General features: G+C 40.1%; 1 protein-coding gene and 1 pseudogene across 2 annotated transcripts in view; one reads left to right on the forward strand and one right to left on the reverse strand.

Moving 5' to 3' along the window:
- Itfg1 (integrin alpha FG-GAP repeat containing 1) overlaps positions 1-15,417 on the reverse strand; it is a 181,114-nt gene that overhangs the window by 40,528 nt on the left and 125,169 nt on the right. For both annotated transcript variants that reach the window (XM_004664834.3, XM_045132791.1), the window contains 2 exons: positions 12,012-12,162; positions 9,903-10,011 (listed from right to left, as the gene is read on the reverse strand). In XM_004664834.3, coding sequence (XP_004664891.2) covers positions 9,903-10,011; positions 12,012-12,162 — 260 coding nt within the window. The remainder of the gene's footprint in view (positions 1-9,902; positions 10,012-12,011; positions 12,163-15,417) is intronic.
- LOC101616150 lies at positions 14,160-14,804 on the forward strand (annotated as a pseudogene).

Raw genomic sequence — 15,417 nt, forward strand, 5'->3', positions numbered from 1 at the left:
AAAAAATCACCACATAGTCTCACTCATCTACAGCACCTAACCTGAATCTACCCAAGATACCTTACATACCCAGCAAGCATCTTGTGGACTAGACACTAGAATGGGTGGGGAGGGAGGGGAGGGTAATAGAGGAGTGGGAAACACAAATCTAGACCAAAATGGCAATGGTACCATAAAATTCTACGTCCTAAAAGGCAGACCAAATGGCTGAACCTTCACTGGACCCTTACAGGGAACACCTGAACCACAAGACACTGGAGAGGTTATGATCTAGACTAACCTTAATCTTCTACATCTTCCCCCCTACCCCCTGCTCCCTCTCTCTCTCCTCTCTAATTCCTCTATATTAGTTATCTTTTTCCTCCTTTTCTTAGTGGGCACTGACCTGTAACTCCCAGTACCAGCATGTGGCTATCATGCACAGTGAGCTTTTGATCAGAGAGACTGACAAGGTTTCCTAAAAGAATGACAGATTTCTGTCAGAGTACTTGATGACCCATCAAAGGTTAGTGGTAAGACCCTACTGCTGTAGACACCATTTGTGGTTGATACATAACATGGAGTGACATGGCTGGAAGCTGGAAGAGAGTCAGTCCCAGACAGCATGTCTAGTGCCAGAAGGTGCTACATGGGCAACTGGGGGAAAATGACCAATATCTGTCCAAGCAACTCATGGTCTAACCTACTTAATCGCAAATAACCTGTTGTGATGCTCACACAAGTGCAATAGTGGCGCACAGCCATGGTAGGAAACCAACTGCTCTTGATTTAGCTAACTGATCCGCTCAGCGGAATGGGACCTATAGCTTGAGCTGGGAAAGAAGTCAGAACCAGTTCCAAACATGAGCTTGCTCTCCATTATCAAGCTAATTGTGGGCTAAAAGAGGGCCTACACCTATTAAATTCTCTATTAAAAAAATAAGGGCTATCTCATTTATCTGGTGCTAACTTTACTCTCCAATGGAGAATCTGCTTCTCTTTTTCAGATAGATGCAGATCCTAAGGAGAGAACCACCCCATCATACCTCAAAAGGGTCCTGGCTGAAACTAAGAATAATTGGCGAAACAAGCAAGGGTGCTGTTTTCTTGGTGAATTTGGTACCAGCACAAGGGTGAAGGAGATCGACACAGAGAACAGTCATCTCCTACCAAATCAGATATGCAGAGATACAGAGGCTCCCAACACCTCATCACTGCAGCAGACCCAAAATGAACTCAAGATGGCTCAGGGAAATTTTGCGGAAGCAGGGGCAGAAAGAATGTCAGAGCCATACGTTGGGTCATGGTACACAGAGACATTTCCTCCTTCCTATAACTGTGGGCTAACTCTATAATGCAGGACCCATACACTTCAATAAGAGACAGCCAGAGGGAGGGGTAAGACATGGAGGAGGCTAACAATGGTACCAACTTGACTATTTTCACTGAGTACAAACTAATTAAAAAAATGCAAATCTAAAAAATTTTGTTAGATTAAGAAGTTTGACCTTTAAAAATATTTTGGGGCTGGAGAGATGGCGTAGCGGTTAAGCGCTTGCCTGTGAAGCCTAAGGACCCCGGTTTGAGGCTTGGTTCCCCAGGTCCCGTTAGCCAGATGCACAAGGGGGCGCATGCGTCTGGAGTTCATTTGCAGTGGCTGGAAGCCCTGGCGTGCCCATTCTCTCTCTCTCCCTCTATCTGTCTTTCTCTCTTTCTGTCGCTCTCAAATAAATAAATAAAAAATGAACAAATAAAAATATTTTGACAAAAATATGAATGCAAGATGATGAACAGGCTAATTTTCTTGATTTAGTCCTTTCAAATGTCACATTTTATACTATCAACATAGAAATATATATCATAGATCTTAAAAAGCATACTGGTAAGTATGTTTGAATGAACTTATGATTCTATATATAAAACAAATATTTCTGTCCTTAATTCCTTACATATCAATGAGATGACTGAAAAAATAAAAGTGGCAGCTATTTGCAGAAATTTCTAAAGATGGTATATAAATGAGTAAGAATATGAGCTAACTAATGCTGTGACCAGGGTAACTGTGATGGATTCCTCCAGAGTCAATGAACCCCTTCAAGTCAGAGCTGCAGTAGTGGTGAATAATTATGCCACCATCATGCAGGTTTCTGTGGACCTGGGGAGAGAATAGAGAACTGAAAGCTTCCACAAAACTTACCATAATGAGAATTCCATGTGACACTGGAAGAGGAGAAGGCTAGATAAGCAAAGTGGAGGCTTTGCTAGGACTTCTATTCAGTGCTATAAATAACTTTAATATAGCCATAACCCTTCCCATCTTCACAGTCAGTGGGATGAAATAACACAAATGGCCCAGAAAAACAGTAATACTATCTAGGAACCTCTGTCTTTTGGTCACATTATCACTGTCCTCCTCCCTGGAAAGCAAAACTCTGTACCTACTCAGAAAGACTTAACAATTCCCCAAAGCAGTACACAGGAACCAGCCACCAGCCATGGACTGCTATGGTCTCCATCAACAAAGTAAATGTGTTATTTCTATGAAATCTGAAGTCAGGCAAGGGAGTGAAAGCATTGTAAAGGAAAGTCATCTGGCAAGTAACAGGTGAGACACATAATTTTAAATATACTAAAGAAACACAGGTTCAAATATGTTTCTGAGAAACTTGAATTAATTCCAGTTGAAAAGAATTAGGATTTGGAACCTCCACATACAGCTGACAAGAGAAAGAGAAAAAATAAGACTTAGTCTTGATTCAGGACAGCAAGGGAATTCCACAGTTGTGTAATACACAGGGTCCACTGTCTTCAAATGAATGAAGGGGATTGGGGCTGTTTAACCAGCAGAGGGACTGGCAGAAGACTTTCACCTTTTCCTGGCCACATATAAACGTCAAACCATTCCAGTTTCCTTAATTAAAAAACAATGACATTTAATATAGACCAATTTGTGCATTAGAATATTTTTAGAGCAAAATGAATTCTGATAATTGTACATGGCTTTGAAAGACTAATTACAAATGAACAACTATCTGATTTAAAGCATAAAACTAATAAAGGAAAGAGTAAAACGTTATATCAAAATGGCTAGAAGGTTATTTTATCAGAGTGGTATATCAAAATGGCTAGCAGGTTATTTTTTCTTTCAGATGATTGCTTTAAATTGGTATCTAATTTTCTGTGACCTTTCTGTAAAGTATGTTATTAATATTTATGTTAATACTTTTAATGCAAAATCATCCTGTTTTCTAAAATAAAAAGATCCCACACCAAATTGACTATATCTAGATCTGAGCTTAGGGATGCGTGGCCCATCCTTCCTCAGATAATGCTGTATATCACTGTTCTTCCCAGGAGCATATACTCTAATTTGGTTTGGACAGCACATGATAGAGTTTTGAGTCTTTTTGAAGATACTTTTACTACTAAGCCACTTCTCTAGTCAAATGTGTAGCCCAGTCTGGTCTCAAACTCCTGCTCCTCCTCCTTTTGCCTCTTCAGCAATTTTCTACTGGTGTACACTACCACAAGGGGCTCAAGATATTTATTTTTTTATTTTTATAGTAAGTTCTTGCCCAGGCTGACCTGGAATTAGTCTCAGGATGGCCTCAAACTCATAGTGATCCTCCTACCTCAGCCTCCTGAGTGCTCCTGGCTCAAGATACTTTTTTTTTATCATGAGTTTTCAAACAAAATTTCTTTCCCAAGCAGTTTGTTGTCTCATTTGTCACAGATGTTGAGTCTTTCCTGAGTAAAACTATGTTGAGCATATTGGCATTCTCAGTTATACTTCAGGATCCTCTTCAAGGATAAAAATTGCAATAATTTGGGCTGGAGAGATAGCTTAGTGGTTAAGCGCTTGCCTGTGAAGCCTAAGGACCCCGGTTCAAGGCTTGATTTCACAGGACCCATGTTAGCCAGATGCACAATGGGGGGGGGGGGGCGCATGCATCTGGAATTCGTCTGCAGTGGCTGGAAGGCCTGGCGCCCATTCTCTCTCTCTCTCTCTCTCACTCTCTCTCTCTCTCTCTGCCTCTTTCTCTGTCGCTCTCAAATAAGTAAATAAAAAAAAAACCAAAAAAATTGCAGTAGTTTTATTAGAACTAATTGCTTTTATTCATCAGATACCAGTTAAGGTCCTACTATATATCAAACATTGGTATCAATTGACAGAAGTAATTGAATAAGCACATTGTGTCTTGAGGTACAGTAAGTTTTCCAACAATCAAAGTAACTCATAAAAGAAGTCTGTGTTAGTCTGACTTGGTGAGCTCGTAGGTCCTCACTGTGAGACGCTCAAACAGAATAGGCTGCCGTGCTGCACGAGGCAGGAATCCTTGGTTTAGTTTTTATATTTTTAAGTAAACATCAAGAAAAAGACTCTGGTGGATATTTTCACACAGGTAGTTTCCAAATAATCACCATAAATACATAGAGGAACTTAGAGGGATAGGTCAGTGGGTAAAGTGCTGGTCATGGAAGCATCGGGACCTGAGTTTGGATTTCTAACACCTACATAAAAGTGAGCTGTTGGTGGGCTGGAGAGATTTTTTAGCAGTTAAGGTGCATATTTATGAAGCCTAAGGACCCAGATTTGATTTTCCAGGTCCCATGTAAGCAAGATTCACATGGTGACACATGCATGTGGAGTTCGTTTGCAGTGGCTAGAGGCCCTGGTGTGCCCATTCTCTCCCTCTCTCTGTCTCTAATAAATAAATAAAGATCTTAAAAGCAAGTGGAGTATTGGGGTTGGGGAGATGGCTCGGTTGGTAAGAATACTTGCTGTGCAAAGAATAAGGGCACAGCACACATGTGAATACTGGGCATGGCCACACATGCCTGTAACCCCAGTCCTACGGGGAACAGAGACTGCAGAATCACAGGGGCTCATGAAAACGGCAGCTCCAGGTTCAGAGAGAGACTTTTCTCAGAAATATGTTATTAATGGTTTAAATGTGAAATGTCCCAAAGTCTCATATGTTTGTGATGAAGCTTCATATTTAAGATCTAGCTGGTGGCAGTTTGGGAGGTGAAGCCATGCTGGTAGAAGTGTCAATGGGGATGGACCTTGAGGTTTACTGGTCCGGCTTGCCAATACCAGCTAGCTTGCCCTTGCTGCTTACTGCCAACTTCTGTTGCAAGATGTGATACCAAGTCTATGCTCTGCCATGCTTTGCTGCCACGATGAAACTTCCCCTCGATACTGTAAGCTGAATCCTTTCTTGCCACCAACTGCTTTTAGCGTCCTAGCTATGAGAAGGTAACTGCTGCATAACATGGAGGATTGATAGGACGCCTGACATTCTTCTCTGGCCTCTACACAAACACGCATGGGACGCATGGATCTGTACACACATGCATACAGCACAACACAATATGTGTAAGCCACACCACACAGATTACATATGTGTATTTAAATAAAAGCCAGCTGTGGTGGCATATACCTGTAATTCCAGTGCTGGGGAGGCAGAGACAGGAGGATGCCTAAGGCTGGCTGGATAGCCGTGTAGACTAATTGGTGAGTTACAAGGTTAGTGAGAGACTTGTTTCAAGAAAATAAGGTGAAGAATGATAGAGGAAGACTCCTGACATTGACCTCTGGATATGACACGCACATGTGCTTGTGTGCCTGAACACATACTTGCACGTGTACACACACATCTAAACACACATGAACATGCACACATACATGCATGCATACTACACATACACATGCAAAAATATAACTTTTTCTGCTCCCCACTGAGAATTGCCTTCTTCACAGTGACATTTCATATTCTATATTATAAGAGCATATTTGTACTTCATTCTGTAGGGACTTTATATTTTGTACATTTTATCTTCCACGTTTTAAAGCACATTTCTACTTCATTTTGTAGGGAATAATCTGCACATATAACTTGGGAGCAGCTCAGCTTTAGACACTGTTAAAGGTCTGTTGAGTTAACCTTTAGATGTCATCCAAATGGGGCCTCAGGAAGAAAATAGGCTTCAAAGGTCTTGCAGCATGTGAACCTACCCCTGCTACAGAGAGAAAGGAGATGATAAAGAAGAAAGGCCCAACACTGCAGATCACAGACTGTCTCCCAACTACCTGGCCAGAAGGTTAAGACTGAGCCTTAAATTCCACCTTTGTTCTGGTTCCCAATATAAAACACAAATAAGAAAAGATCAGGAAGACAGATCTTTGGGATGTTAACCCACTGTCTTTCCAGATTATAAGCTCTCAGACTAATGTACAGCTTAAAGATTCATTTTCGGGTCTTTTGTCTCTGACAGGTGGCATAGACCACTTATCTTCTCTTGTCGGCATATTAGTACAAGTGGGAATCTGAACCCCTTTATCAGTTTGGAAAACTCTATGCTGATTCATTCCTATCCCACATGTGCTAGACTCTACCCTGGATGGAGGGCACATACTCAAGCCTAGCAAACAATGCTTTTATTTCATGCTTGTATAATAGCAAATGTGTATCAAGTATGGTAGATTTAGCCATATTTGAGAGCACAAAATAGAATCTCTAGTATATAGAGGTTTCAGGGCTTGGACAGAACTTGATGAGCATGTGGGGAGCTGGAACTGTCACTACAATATATAAAGTAATATCTCCTTTACTTGGAATTCTCTTTGCTCTCCAGATAGCATTAGTCTGCAATCTGTCCAGAAATGAACACAAACATCACATTCAAATGAAGTAAGTAATGAATTTGTATTTTCTTGAAAATTTCTCACTAAAACATAATACTCTATACTGGTAAAACTGAGCTGAAGAACACAAATCCTACAGTGATCTGAACCAGAAGAAAACAGTATTTTGAATTGGAATTATTGTTAATTTAAATGTAATGTATATTCTTCAGGTAAGTACCATTTATTCTGGACAAGAACAGAATTTAAATTACACACACACACATACACACACACACACACATTTATGAGAGAGAAAGAGAATGGGTGCACCAGGGCCTCCAGCCACTGCAAATGAACTCCAGATGCATGTGCCCCCTTGTGCGGTTTATGTGGGTCCTGGGGAATTGAACCAGGATCCTTTGGCTTTGCAAATGCTTTAACTGCTAAGCCATCTCTCCAGCCCCCCCCCCTTTTTTTTGTTTTTTTGAAGTAGGGTCTCTGGCTCAGGCTGATCTGGAATTCACTATGGAGTCTCAGGGTGGCCTTGAACTCATGGCGATCCTCCTGCCTCTGCCTCCTGAGTGCTGGGATTAAAGGCGTGTGCCACCATGTCTGGCTTCAATTTTTATTTTTTAAATGGCAGACCATTAAGACAATATGGGACAACTCTCCTTCCTTATTTCAAGGTTTATTGCCATACATTTCTGGTATGTGACAGATTAACCAAGTCAGTGTTTCTAGTCACAAAGAATCAGAATAGATGGGTAGATATTAAAGCAGAACCCGGTAAATCATCCACTATGACATCAGGCTATTATTTTTAAGAAACAAACTAGTACCCTGCAGTGCCCCTGATTCTGGGAAATGGACAAAGGGAGGAATTGCCTTTGAACTGGAGTTTCATATTTTGTTAGAATGTTTTCTAAAGTTAGAGATGAAACAGGTGTCACATGCTGTGTGGGAGTAGAAAAGTTTTGTCAGTATATCCAATCAATGTCTGAAATGGTAATTGGCCATTGGCTTGACATAAATTGATATAAATGATATAAAGTCTATACCATATGTGAGTCCCTATGTTAGGCCTGGAGGAAATAAAGAAATGCTCATCACTTTGACTCTCAGATTTTATTGGGTAGGAGAGATGCTAATATGAACGGCACAAATAACTGACTTTGAGAGTGTTTCTCAAAGACCCTGGAGTACTCTGAAGGAAGGCAAGCGGTCTGTATACTATGTCACAACAACTAGAGATAAACAGTATGATACTCTTCATAAAGGAAAGCAATACTAGTGGTCTAAGGTCAGATGACAGATTTTTTTGAGATGTTTTGATGCTAGAAGTGACATAGTTTCTATTGAATCTGTCTTTGGGAACCAAAATTTGCGTTAGTCAAATGGTTACATTGGATTTTATACTTTATCCCTAAGGGATCAAATCTCAAGCATTTGGTCCAGTGGCCCTGTGTTTCACTTAACTGAATCAGATTATTCTAATTATATACAATCATGGTTGGCAATTTTAAAGATTCTTTGTCCTGCTATCTTGAGATTTCAAGTTTAAGAAAAACCACTGAGAAGAAAATATACTTGTGATGACATATTAATAGCATGTTGAATAAACACATAAGTCTTATTTTTTAGCTAATCAATATTCTCTTGACCTATTAAATTCTAAAATAATAATGGTTATCCCATTTATCTGGTGCTGACTTCACTCTCCGCTGGAGAATTTGCTTCTCTTTTCCAGAGGGATGCAAATCCTGAGGAGAGAATCAGCCCATCACACCTCAACAGGGCCCAAGCTGAAAGCAAGAGTAATTGAGGAAATGAGCAAGAGTGCTGCTTTCTTGGTATGAGCACAAGGGTGAGGTAGATAGACACAGAGGACACTCAACTCCTAAAAACCAGATATCCAGAGACCCAGAGGCTCCCAAGACCTCATCACTGAAGTAGACCTAAAACAAACCCATTATAGCTCAGGGAAATTCAAGGAAGAGGGGTTGGAAAGATTGTTAGAGCCACATGCTGGGACATTATGCACATTACCTCTTACCCATAACTGATGGCTAGCCCCACAATGCACAACCCACATTCCCCAACATGGAGGGTCTGGAGGCTAATGATGGTATCAACATGGCTGTATACACACTGTGTACATAACTAATAAAAAAATTCTCTGGTGGCGCACACCTTTAATCCCAGCACTTGGGAGGCAGAGGTAGGAGGACCGCCATGAATTCGAGGCCACCCTGAGACTACATAGTGAATTCCAGGTCAGCCTGTGCCAGAGTGAGACCCTACCTCAAAAAACAAACAAACAAAATTCCCTTGAAAGTGTTTTGCCACAGATGTTCAAATCAGTGATGAAAAAGCACAACAATGCTTAAAGTCATACATTTTTTTGTGGCTGTGGAACATATGGCTGAAGAATATGGAAGTCACTTTAACTTCATCCTAAGAGTGAATTGGTCATTCAGGAAAGGAGGTTACATATTCTGATCTCTCAACGATCATTAATTATTCTGTGTTCAACCATTTGTGTCCGTTTCAAAGCTAATGAATACTTATACAAAGTACACACAGCTGATAAGGATATCTTGATGTCAGCTACAATAGCACAAAGCAGTCATCTTCCAACACTAATTTATGATAACACTCTATAGTTCCTATTAGAAGGAATGATGGCAAGAGAGAATCACTATCTGACAAAAGTTGATTGAGGAAGGAGTTACTAATGGACTCTAGTAGGTAGAGGTTTGATAGAAAAGGACATAAATAATACCAGAACAATCTCTATAATAACTAATCAACTAAGAGAGGGAAACAGTAAATTTAGGATGGATAAATCTGCCATCCACATGACCAGGTGAGAGTCCTAGGACAGGTCAACATCATGTGATTCCTGATACAATGGACTGAGGAAGTTTAGCAAAAACTGGTGATTATCTTACAGGATGCAAAATTTGAATTCTTTAAAACTGATGAGAATAAGAAAACAGCCAATGACTAAAAAGATGTTCCAGAATGAAGTCTGAAAAAGATGCTACAAACAACAGATTTGGACAGAAACTAAATCAGGAAGAAAACAGTCCTTGTGGGGAATAGCTGGGGTGTCTGAAGGGGCCCATGTGCAGATAATATGATATTAGACTGAAGTTTACATCTTGATTTGGAGGGTTGCATGTAGAATACACAGGCATGTGTACTTGCACTATGGAATAGATGAAGAGGAAGACAGCATAAAAGAGAAGAGGGAAGAAAAAAATGAGTAAGTAACATCTAAGATACTTACCAATGACTTTAACAAAATAAGCATCTGCTTCAAAGTTATTTTTCAGTGTATGAATGGCAAGGTCATTCTTAGCATATCCTTTACTCAGTACTATAATGTCCAAGATTCCCTGGAAAAATACAAAGATGTAAGAACAAACCTATATAGATGAAATTAACAAGCAATGTTAAAATATGTAGTTTGGCTATTGTTTGAATAAATGCTCCTCCAAAGGCTCATGTGTTAAAAAGTTCTGCTTGGCAACTACTGGGAGGTGGTGGAAAGCCTCGGGGGTAATGGGACCTTAGCTGCTTTTTGTCTCCCTCTTTGCTTCTAGACTACCATGAGGTGAGCAGATCTCCTGACCATGTGCTCCTGCCGTGTTGTAGTGTTTCATAAGCCCAAGGAGACAGGGCCTCATGACCATGGGCTGAAACTCTGAAACTCAAGTTCAAGCAAACCTTGATCCTTTTAGGTTTTCTCTGATATTTTGTCAGAGTGGCAGAGAGCTAATGCACCATGGTTATCATTTAAGAATAAACCTTACTTAACTCAAGTTGAGGTAGCACACATACAACCTTGAACAGTAAAGTAAAGTGAAATGAAAAACATCTAATTTTCATCTTTGGTGATATTGTTTAGTACTCTGGCATATTTCTGATAGAGTTGTAAGAAACTTGCTAGAAGGGCCTTAATAGCCAGAAACCCTGCTCTGTGCCCTTGGCCACAATACAGCTACTCGTCGGCAGTAGTTCTGTCTTTTTCTTGCCTTAGAATGTAACAGTAAAAGCAAATGCTAGAGTTGAACAGTAAAGTCAGAATCACTGGGAGAGAAAAGTTCTAGTTAGAGGGCTTGCAATGGGGATGAAACAGACAAGCTACAGATAAGGAAAAGACAAGGCACTAAGAAAACGACAGTGCTAGTCTTAGCAGGCTCCAGCTGCCCCATGAAAAGCCCTTCCTGGGTTTTCAGTCTTGATTCGTTGGCCTCCTCCTTGCAAAGCCTGCAGGTAGGTGCTGAACCCCGCCTGATGAGTTGGAGGGCGACTAGTTCCCTGACACAGTTTGCTAGTTCTGCTGAAGAACATAATGTTTACTTACTTAAACTCTTCTGGCTTTCTTCATGAAGCTGATCATTTATGTTTTTATATATGTTTGGCAATGTAGATTTTTCCTGTAAATTAACTATGTTCTATTTTTCTAGAATTTTTTTTGACCCATTAATTTCTATAAATACTTTTATACTAAGGATATTATTTCACTTCTTCATAGCATTTTATTTCCCACATTTAAAAACAAATTTAAGTTTTATGATGCTTTCTGATATATAGAAATTAAATTGATCTCTTGGTTTTTCTCCCTTGTGATACTTCTGTCAATCACTTCCAAGTTTAGAAATGCTAATGAAAAATGAAAAGAAATGTAACTTGGCAGCAGGAGAAATATAAGAAAACAACTTTGGTTTAAAACTCCTAGTTCAGAATAATCCTCTTATTAAAACAAAACCAAAATAAAACTCAAAACAGGGTTAATGGAGACATAAATGTCATGACATATATTTAACTTCTTAAAATAAATTATCTTGTAAGGATATACTTGGATATATTGGCTCTGGAATTACCATTATTTTCAACAAAATTTATTATTTTTATACATGATAAACTGGCTTTTCTTTTTAAAAAGGGGATAGCCAGGGAGCCTGGAAGGTCTTCCACCTGGTCTACTGGCAGCCACAGAGACTCAGAAATCGGCAATACAGATGCTTCTTCCAGTCTACAAGGATAAAAGTAAGCCTGCACGCCTTCTTGGGCCATCAATGTTGTACAGGTACGAGACTGTCACCTGTTGGCTCTTCACTGGTCTACTGCTGAACATGTCGATTTGTGAGTCTTAAAGCATCATACTTTAGTGGTTTATCCACATAAAGACATTTTCATTTTCTATTACTGAGATCAGCTAGGGCTATTATTAATTTATTCCCTCTACCATTAACATAAAAAGCAGCTTTCTTTAATGAATTAATTTACTTTCATTATGGCATTCTATTTTCTGGCTGAACAGGGTGAAGCTATAATGAGATGAGGTAGATGGCAATTAAACTCCAAACACAAAGGACAGCTCTGAACTCACATCTTCATAAATGTCAAAAAAGGTGGCTACTATGGCATCATTGATTAGATTGAGATCCGGAAGCTCCCAGTAGACTCTAAACATCCGATGCACCTCCTCACAGCTTGCATTATTGCAAGGGACATTCTCCAGTAAGAAAGCCTGCTGATTGCTGTATGATAGACAAAAGGTACTCAGTTAATATGACATATCAATGCTGTATACCAGCAGCTATACTGACTTTTTTCTAGAATCAAAGGAGATGATAAAAGGCATGTAAAAATCATAAATCTATGTGACTACTGTATTATTAGATAAAAATATTTAAACTCTTTTTTAAGGTCAATTTTTGTACTCTCTTCTACTTAATATGGAGTTTCTAAATCCATCCTTCCTTCCTCAGTGGAATAGGGGCAAGGCAGAGAATGGGACCAACACATTTATCCATACAGCAAAGTTTCTAATCAATAAAATAAAATAAAATACAATAAAATAAAATAAAATAAAATGATTAGAGTTTAAAGGATGGCTGCTTTATAGTTGACTTACTCTATTTTCATAGTGGGTCTACCCCTAAATAGTGACTATTGTTACAGACAGTAGTATCTTACTTACAGGAGAGGGCTAGGATGGAGTCTAGTGCCCTAAACACAAGTCAAACAGAGACAGATGATACTGCAATCCTATTACAACCTAGTTTCACTCAAACAGTTCTTCTGAAATACGATACACAATTCAACTAATGATCTAACTTGTGGTTCACAATGCAAACATGTTGTATGTTTCATGAATGTGGTGGTTTTGATTCAGGTGTCCCCCATAAACTTATGTGCTCTGAATGATAGGTACCGTGCTGGTGGCAATTTGGGAACTGGAGCCTCCTGGAGGTGATGTACTATTGGGGGAGGGCTTATGGGTATTGTAGCCAGCTTCCCCTTGCCAGTGTTTGGCACACTCTCCTACTGTTGTTGTCTACCTGCTGTTGTCCAGTAGGTGATATCCACCCTCTACTAATGCCATTATTTTCTCCTGCCATCATGGAGCTTCCCCTTGAGTCTATAAGCCCAAACCCTTTCTTGCCACAAGCTGCTCTTGGTTGAGTGTTTTCTACCAGCAGTGTGAAGTTCATTGTAACAATGAAGTAACATGAAAAGCCATCACAACATGACTCTTCAACAATTTTCCAACCCACAGTAATGGTTAATATTACAAACGAATGAGTTTAAACAAATAATGTAGATGTGAATGAATTCTGAGGGAACACAAGCAAACAGCTGAACTGAACTAAGAAATTGAATGCAAGATATAGAAATAGAATTCAATAAAAGGACTGAATATAAACCAACTCGAAATGGTGCTGGAAGTGAAAAATTCAGTATGTAAATGAGAAAGTCAGCAAAAAGCCACATAAACAGAATGGATCATGAGGACGACAGAATACCAGGGAGTAAATGCAAGGTAGAGGAAATGGAATATTTAGTCATGAACAATGATAAAATTTAAAAAATGTGAATGGAACATGCAAGATCTTTGGGATCCCATGAGATCAAACCTATGAATAATAGGTACAGAAGAGAATTGCAGCCAAAGGCATGGAAAACATTTTCAATATAAATGTAGAAGACAAAAAATTCAAATCTAGACAAAAAGATGTACAAAAGGCCTCCAAAACACCAAATAGGATCAGAAAATAAGTTATTCATATCAAGTTATGGTTGAAATATTTAATGTATAGAACCAGGAAAGTGCACAGAGAGCTTGCACAGCAGGAACACTGTCCATTAAACTATCTTCCCAGCACCACGTTTGTGGTAATTTAAACTAGTTCAACAATGGTGGAAATTAAAAGTAGAACTTCCTTACTGATCTAGCTATATCACTACTGAGTATATATCCTTTCACAGAAATATTGGCACACTCAAGTTTACTGCTGCATTATTCACATTAGTTAAGAAATGAAACCAGAGGGGAGCACCAGCCTAGTGTTGGAGTGGAGGTTCCGCCGAGGCAGGCGATGGTCCGCAGTGCCACCATCTATCCAGTTTTCGTGTGTGCTTGGGAAGAGGTGGAACTAGGATGCAGACTCTCAGGTGTCCTGTTCCCCCGCTCCCCCACCCCCCGTGCCAAAAGCTGGGCATCCTAGGTGCCTGCGAGGGATGGAAGCCAAAGATGAGTTGCACAACTGAGAAGGCACTTGCTGGTGCTGAGGCCCTTGTTGAGGGACTGAGAGACCATGAGGATGCAGCAGAGTCTGTCATTGAGCAGACCACAGCTCTCAGCAAGGGGGTAGAAACAATGAAGCAGTATCAGGAAAAAATTCAAGAATTTAATGAAGTTGCAAAACATTGCCCATGGTCCACATTAGTTATGGGGATCCAGCAAGAAAACAGGCAAATCAGAGAACTGCAGCAAGAGAATAAAGAAGTCCATACATCCCTGGAAGAGCATCAGTCAGCTTTGGAGCTCATAATGAGCAAGTATCGAGAACAAATGTTTAGACTACTGATGGCTAGCAAGAAAGATGATCCAGGTATATTGATGCTAAAAGGACAGCACTCCAAGGAGTTACAAGCACACATTGACTAGATAACTGAAATGGCAGCAGTAATGAGGAAGGCTATTGAAATGGATGAGCAGCGGGGTTACAAGGAACAGGAGTGACTATTTCAACTTGAACAAGAAAACAAAGGCTTGAGAGAAATCCTCCAAATAACTCAAGAATCATTTCTGAGCCCCAGGAAGGATGATGCATCAGAGAACAAGTCTTTGTCAGCACTAGTGATCAACAGCAACCTGAGTCTGAGGAAGAGCTGAATGGCTGCCAGACCTAGAGCTCCAAGCTTTGAGCATTGCCCCACATTGTCACCAGAACTGGCCCTGGTGCATGAATGAATGAGCAGAAAACTGTTTTAGTCAACCCTTTCCCCCTCTCTAGGGTGTACAAGTGTACTGGCTAAGAGATCACAGCAGACCGATATACAGTAATGGTCATAAAGTACACTCCCAAACATACCTGAGATGTAGAGGCTGAGCTGCTGTTGAAGGTGAACAGTGGAAGGCTTTCCACGACTGCACCACAGCAGCACCTTGGGCAGTGCCGCGGGCTTTCTGAGTGGCCCATAAACAGACTTTGACTCCCAACAAAGCTTGGGGAAGGCATAAAATCATCTGAATTTAAGTTCATTTGCAGTGGCTAGAGGCCCTGGCATGCCCGTTTTTTCTCACTCTCTGACTCTTTCTCTTTCTCTCTCTGTTTTTGAATAAATAAATATAACCAGGTGTGGTGGTGCACACCTTTAATCCCAGCACTCATGAAGCAGAGGTAAGAGGATCATGTGAGTTGGAGGCCACCCTGAGACTACATAGTGAATTGCAGGTCAGCCTGGGCTAGAGTGGGACCTACCTCGAAAAACTGAAAAAAAAAAAA

This window comes from Jaculus jaculus, chromosome 1 (assembly GCF_020740685.1).
Source record: "Jaculus jaculus isolate mJacJac1 chromosome 1, mJacJac1.mat.Y.cur, whole genome shotgun sequence".
NCBI classification, from domain to species: domain Eukaryota; kingdom Metazoa; phylum Chordata; class Mammalia; order Rodentia; family Dipodidae; genus Jaculus; species Jaculus jaculus.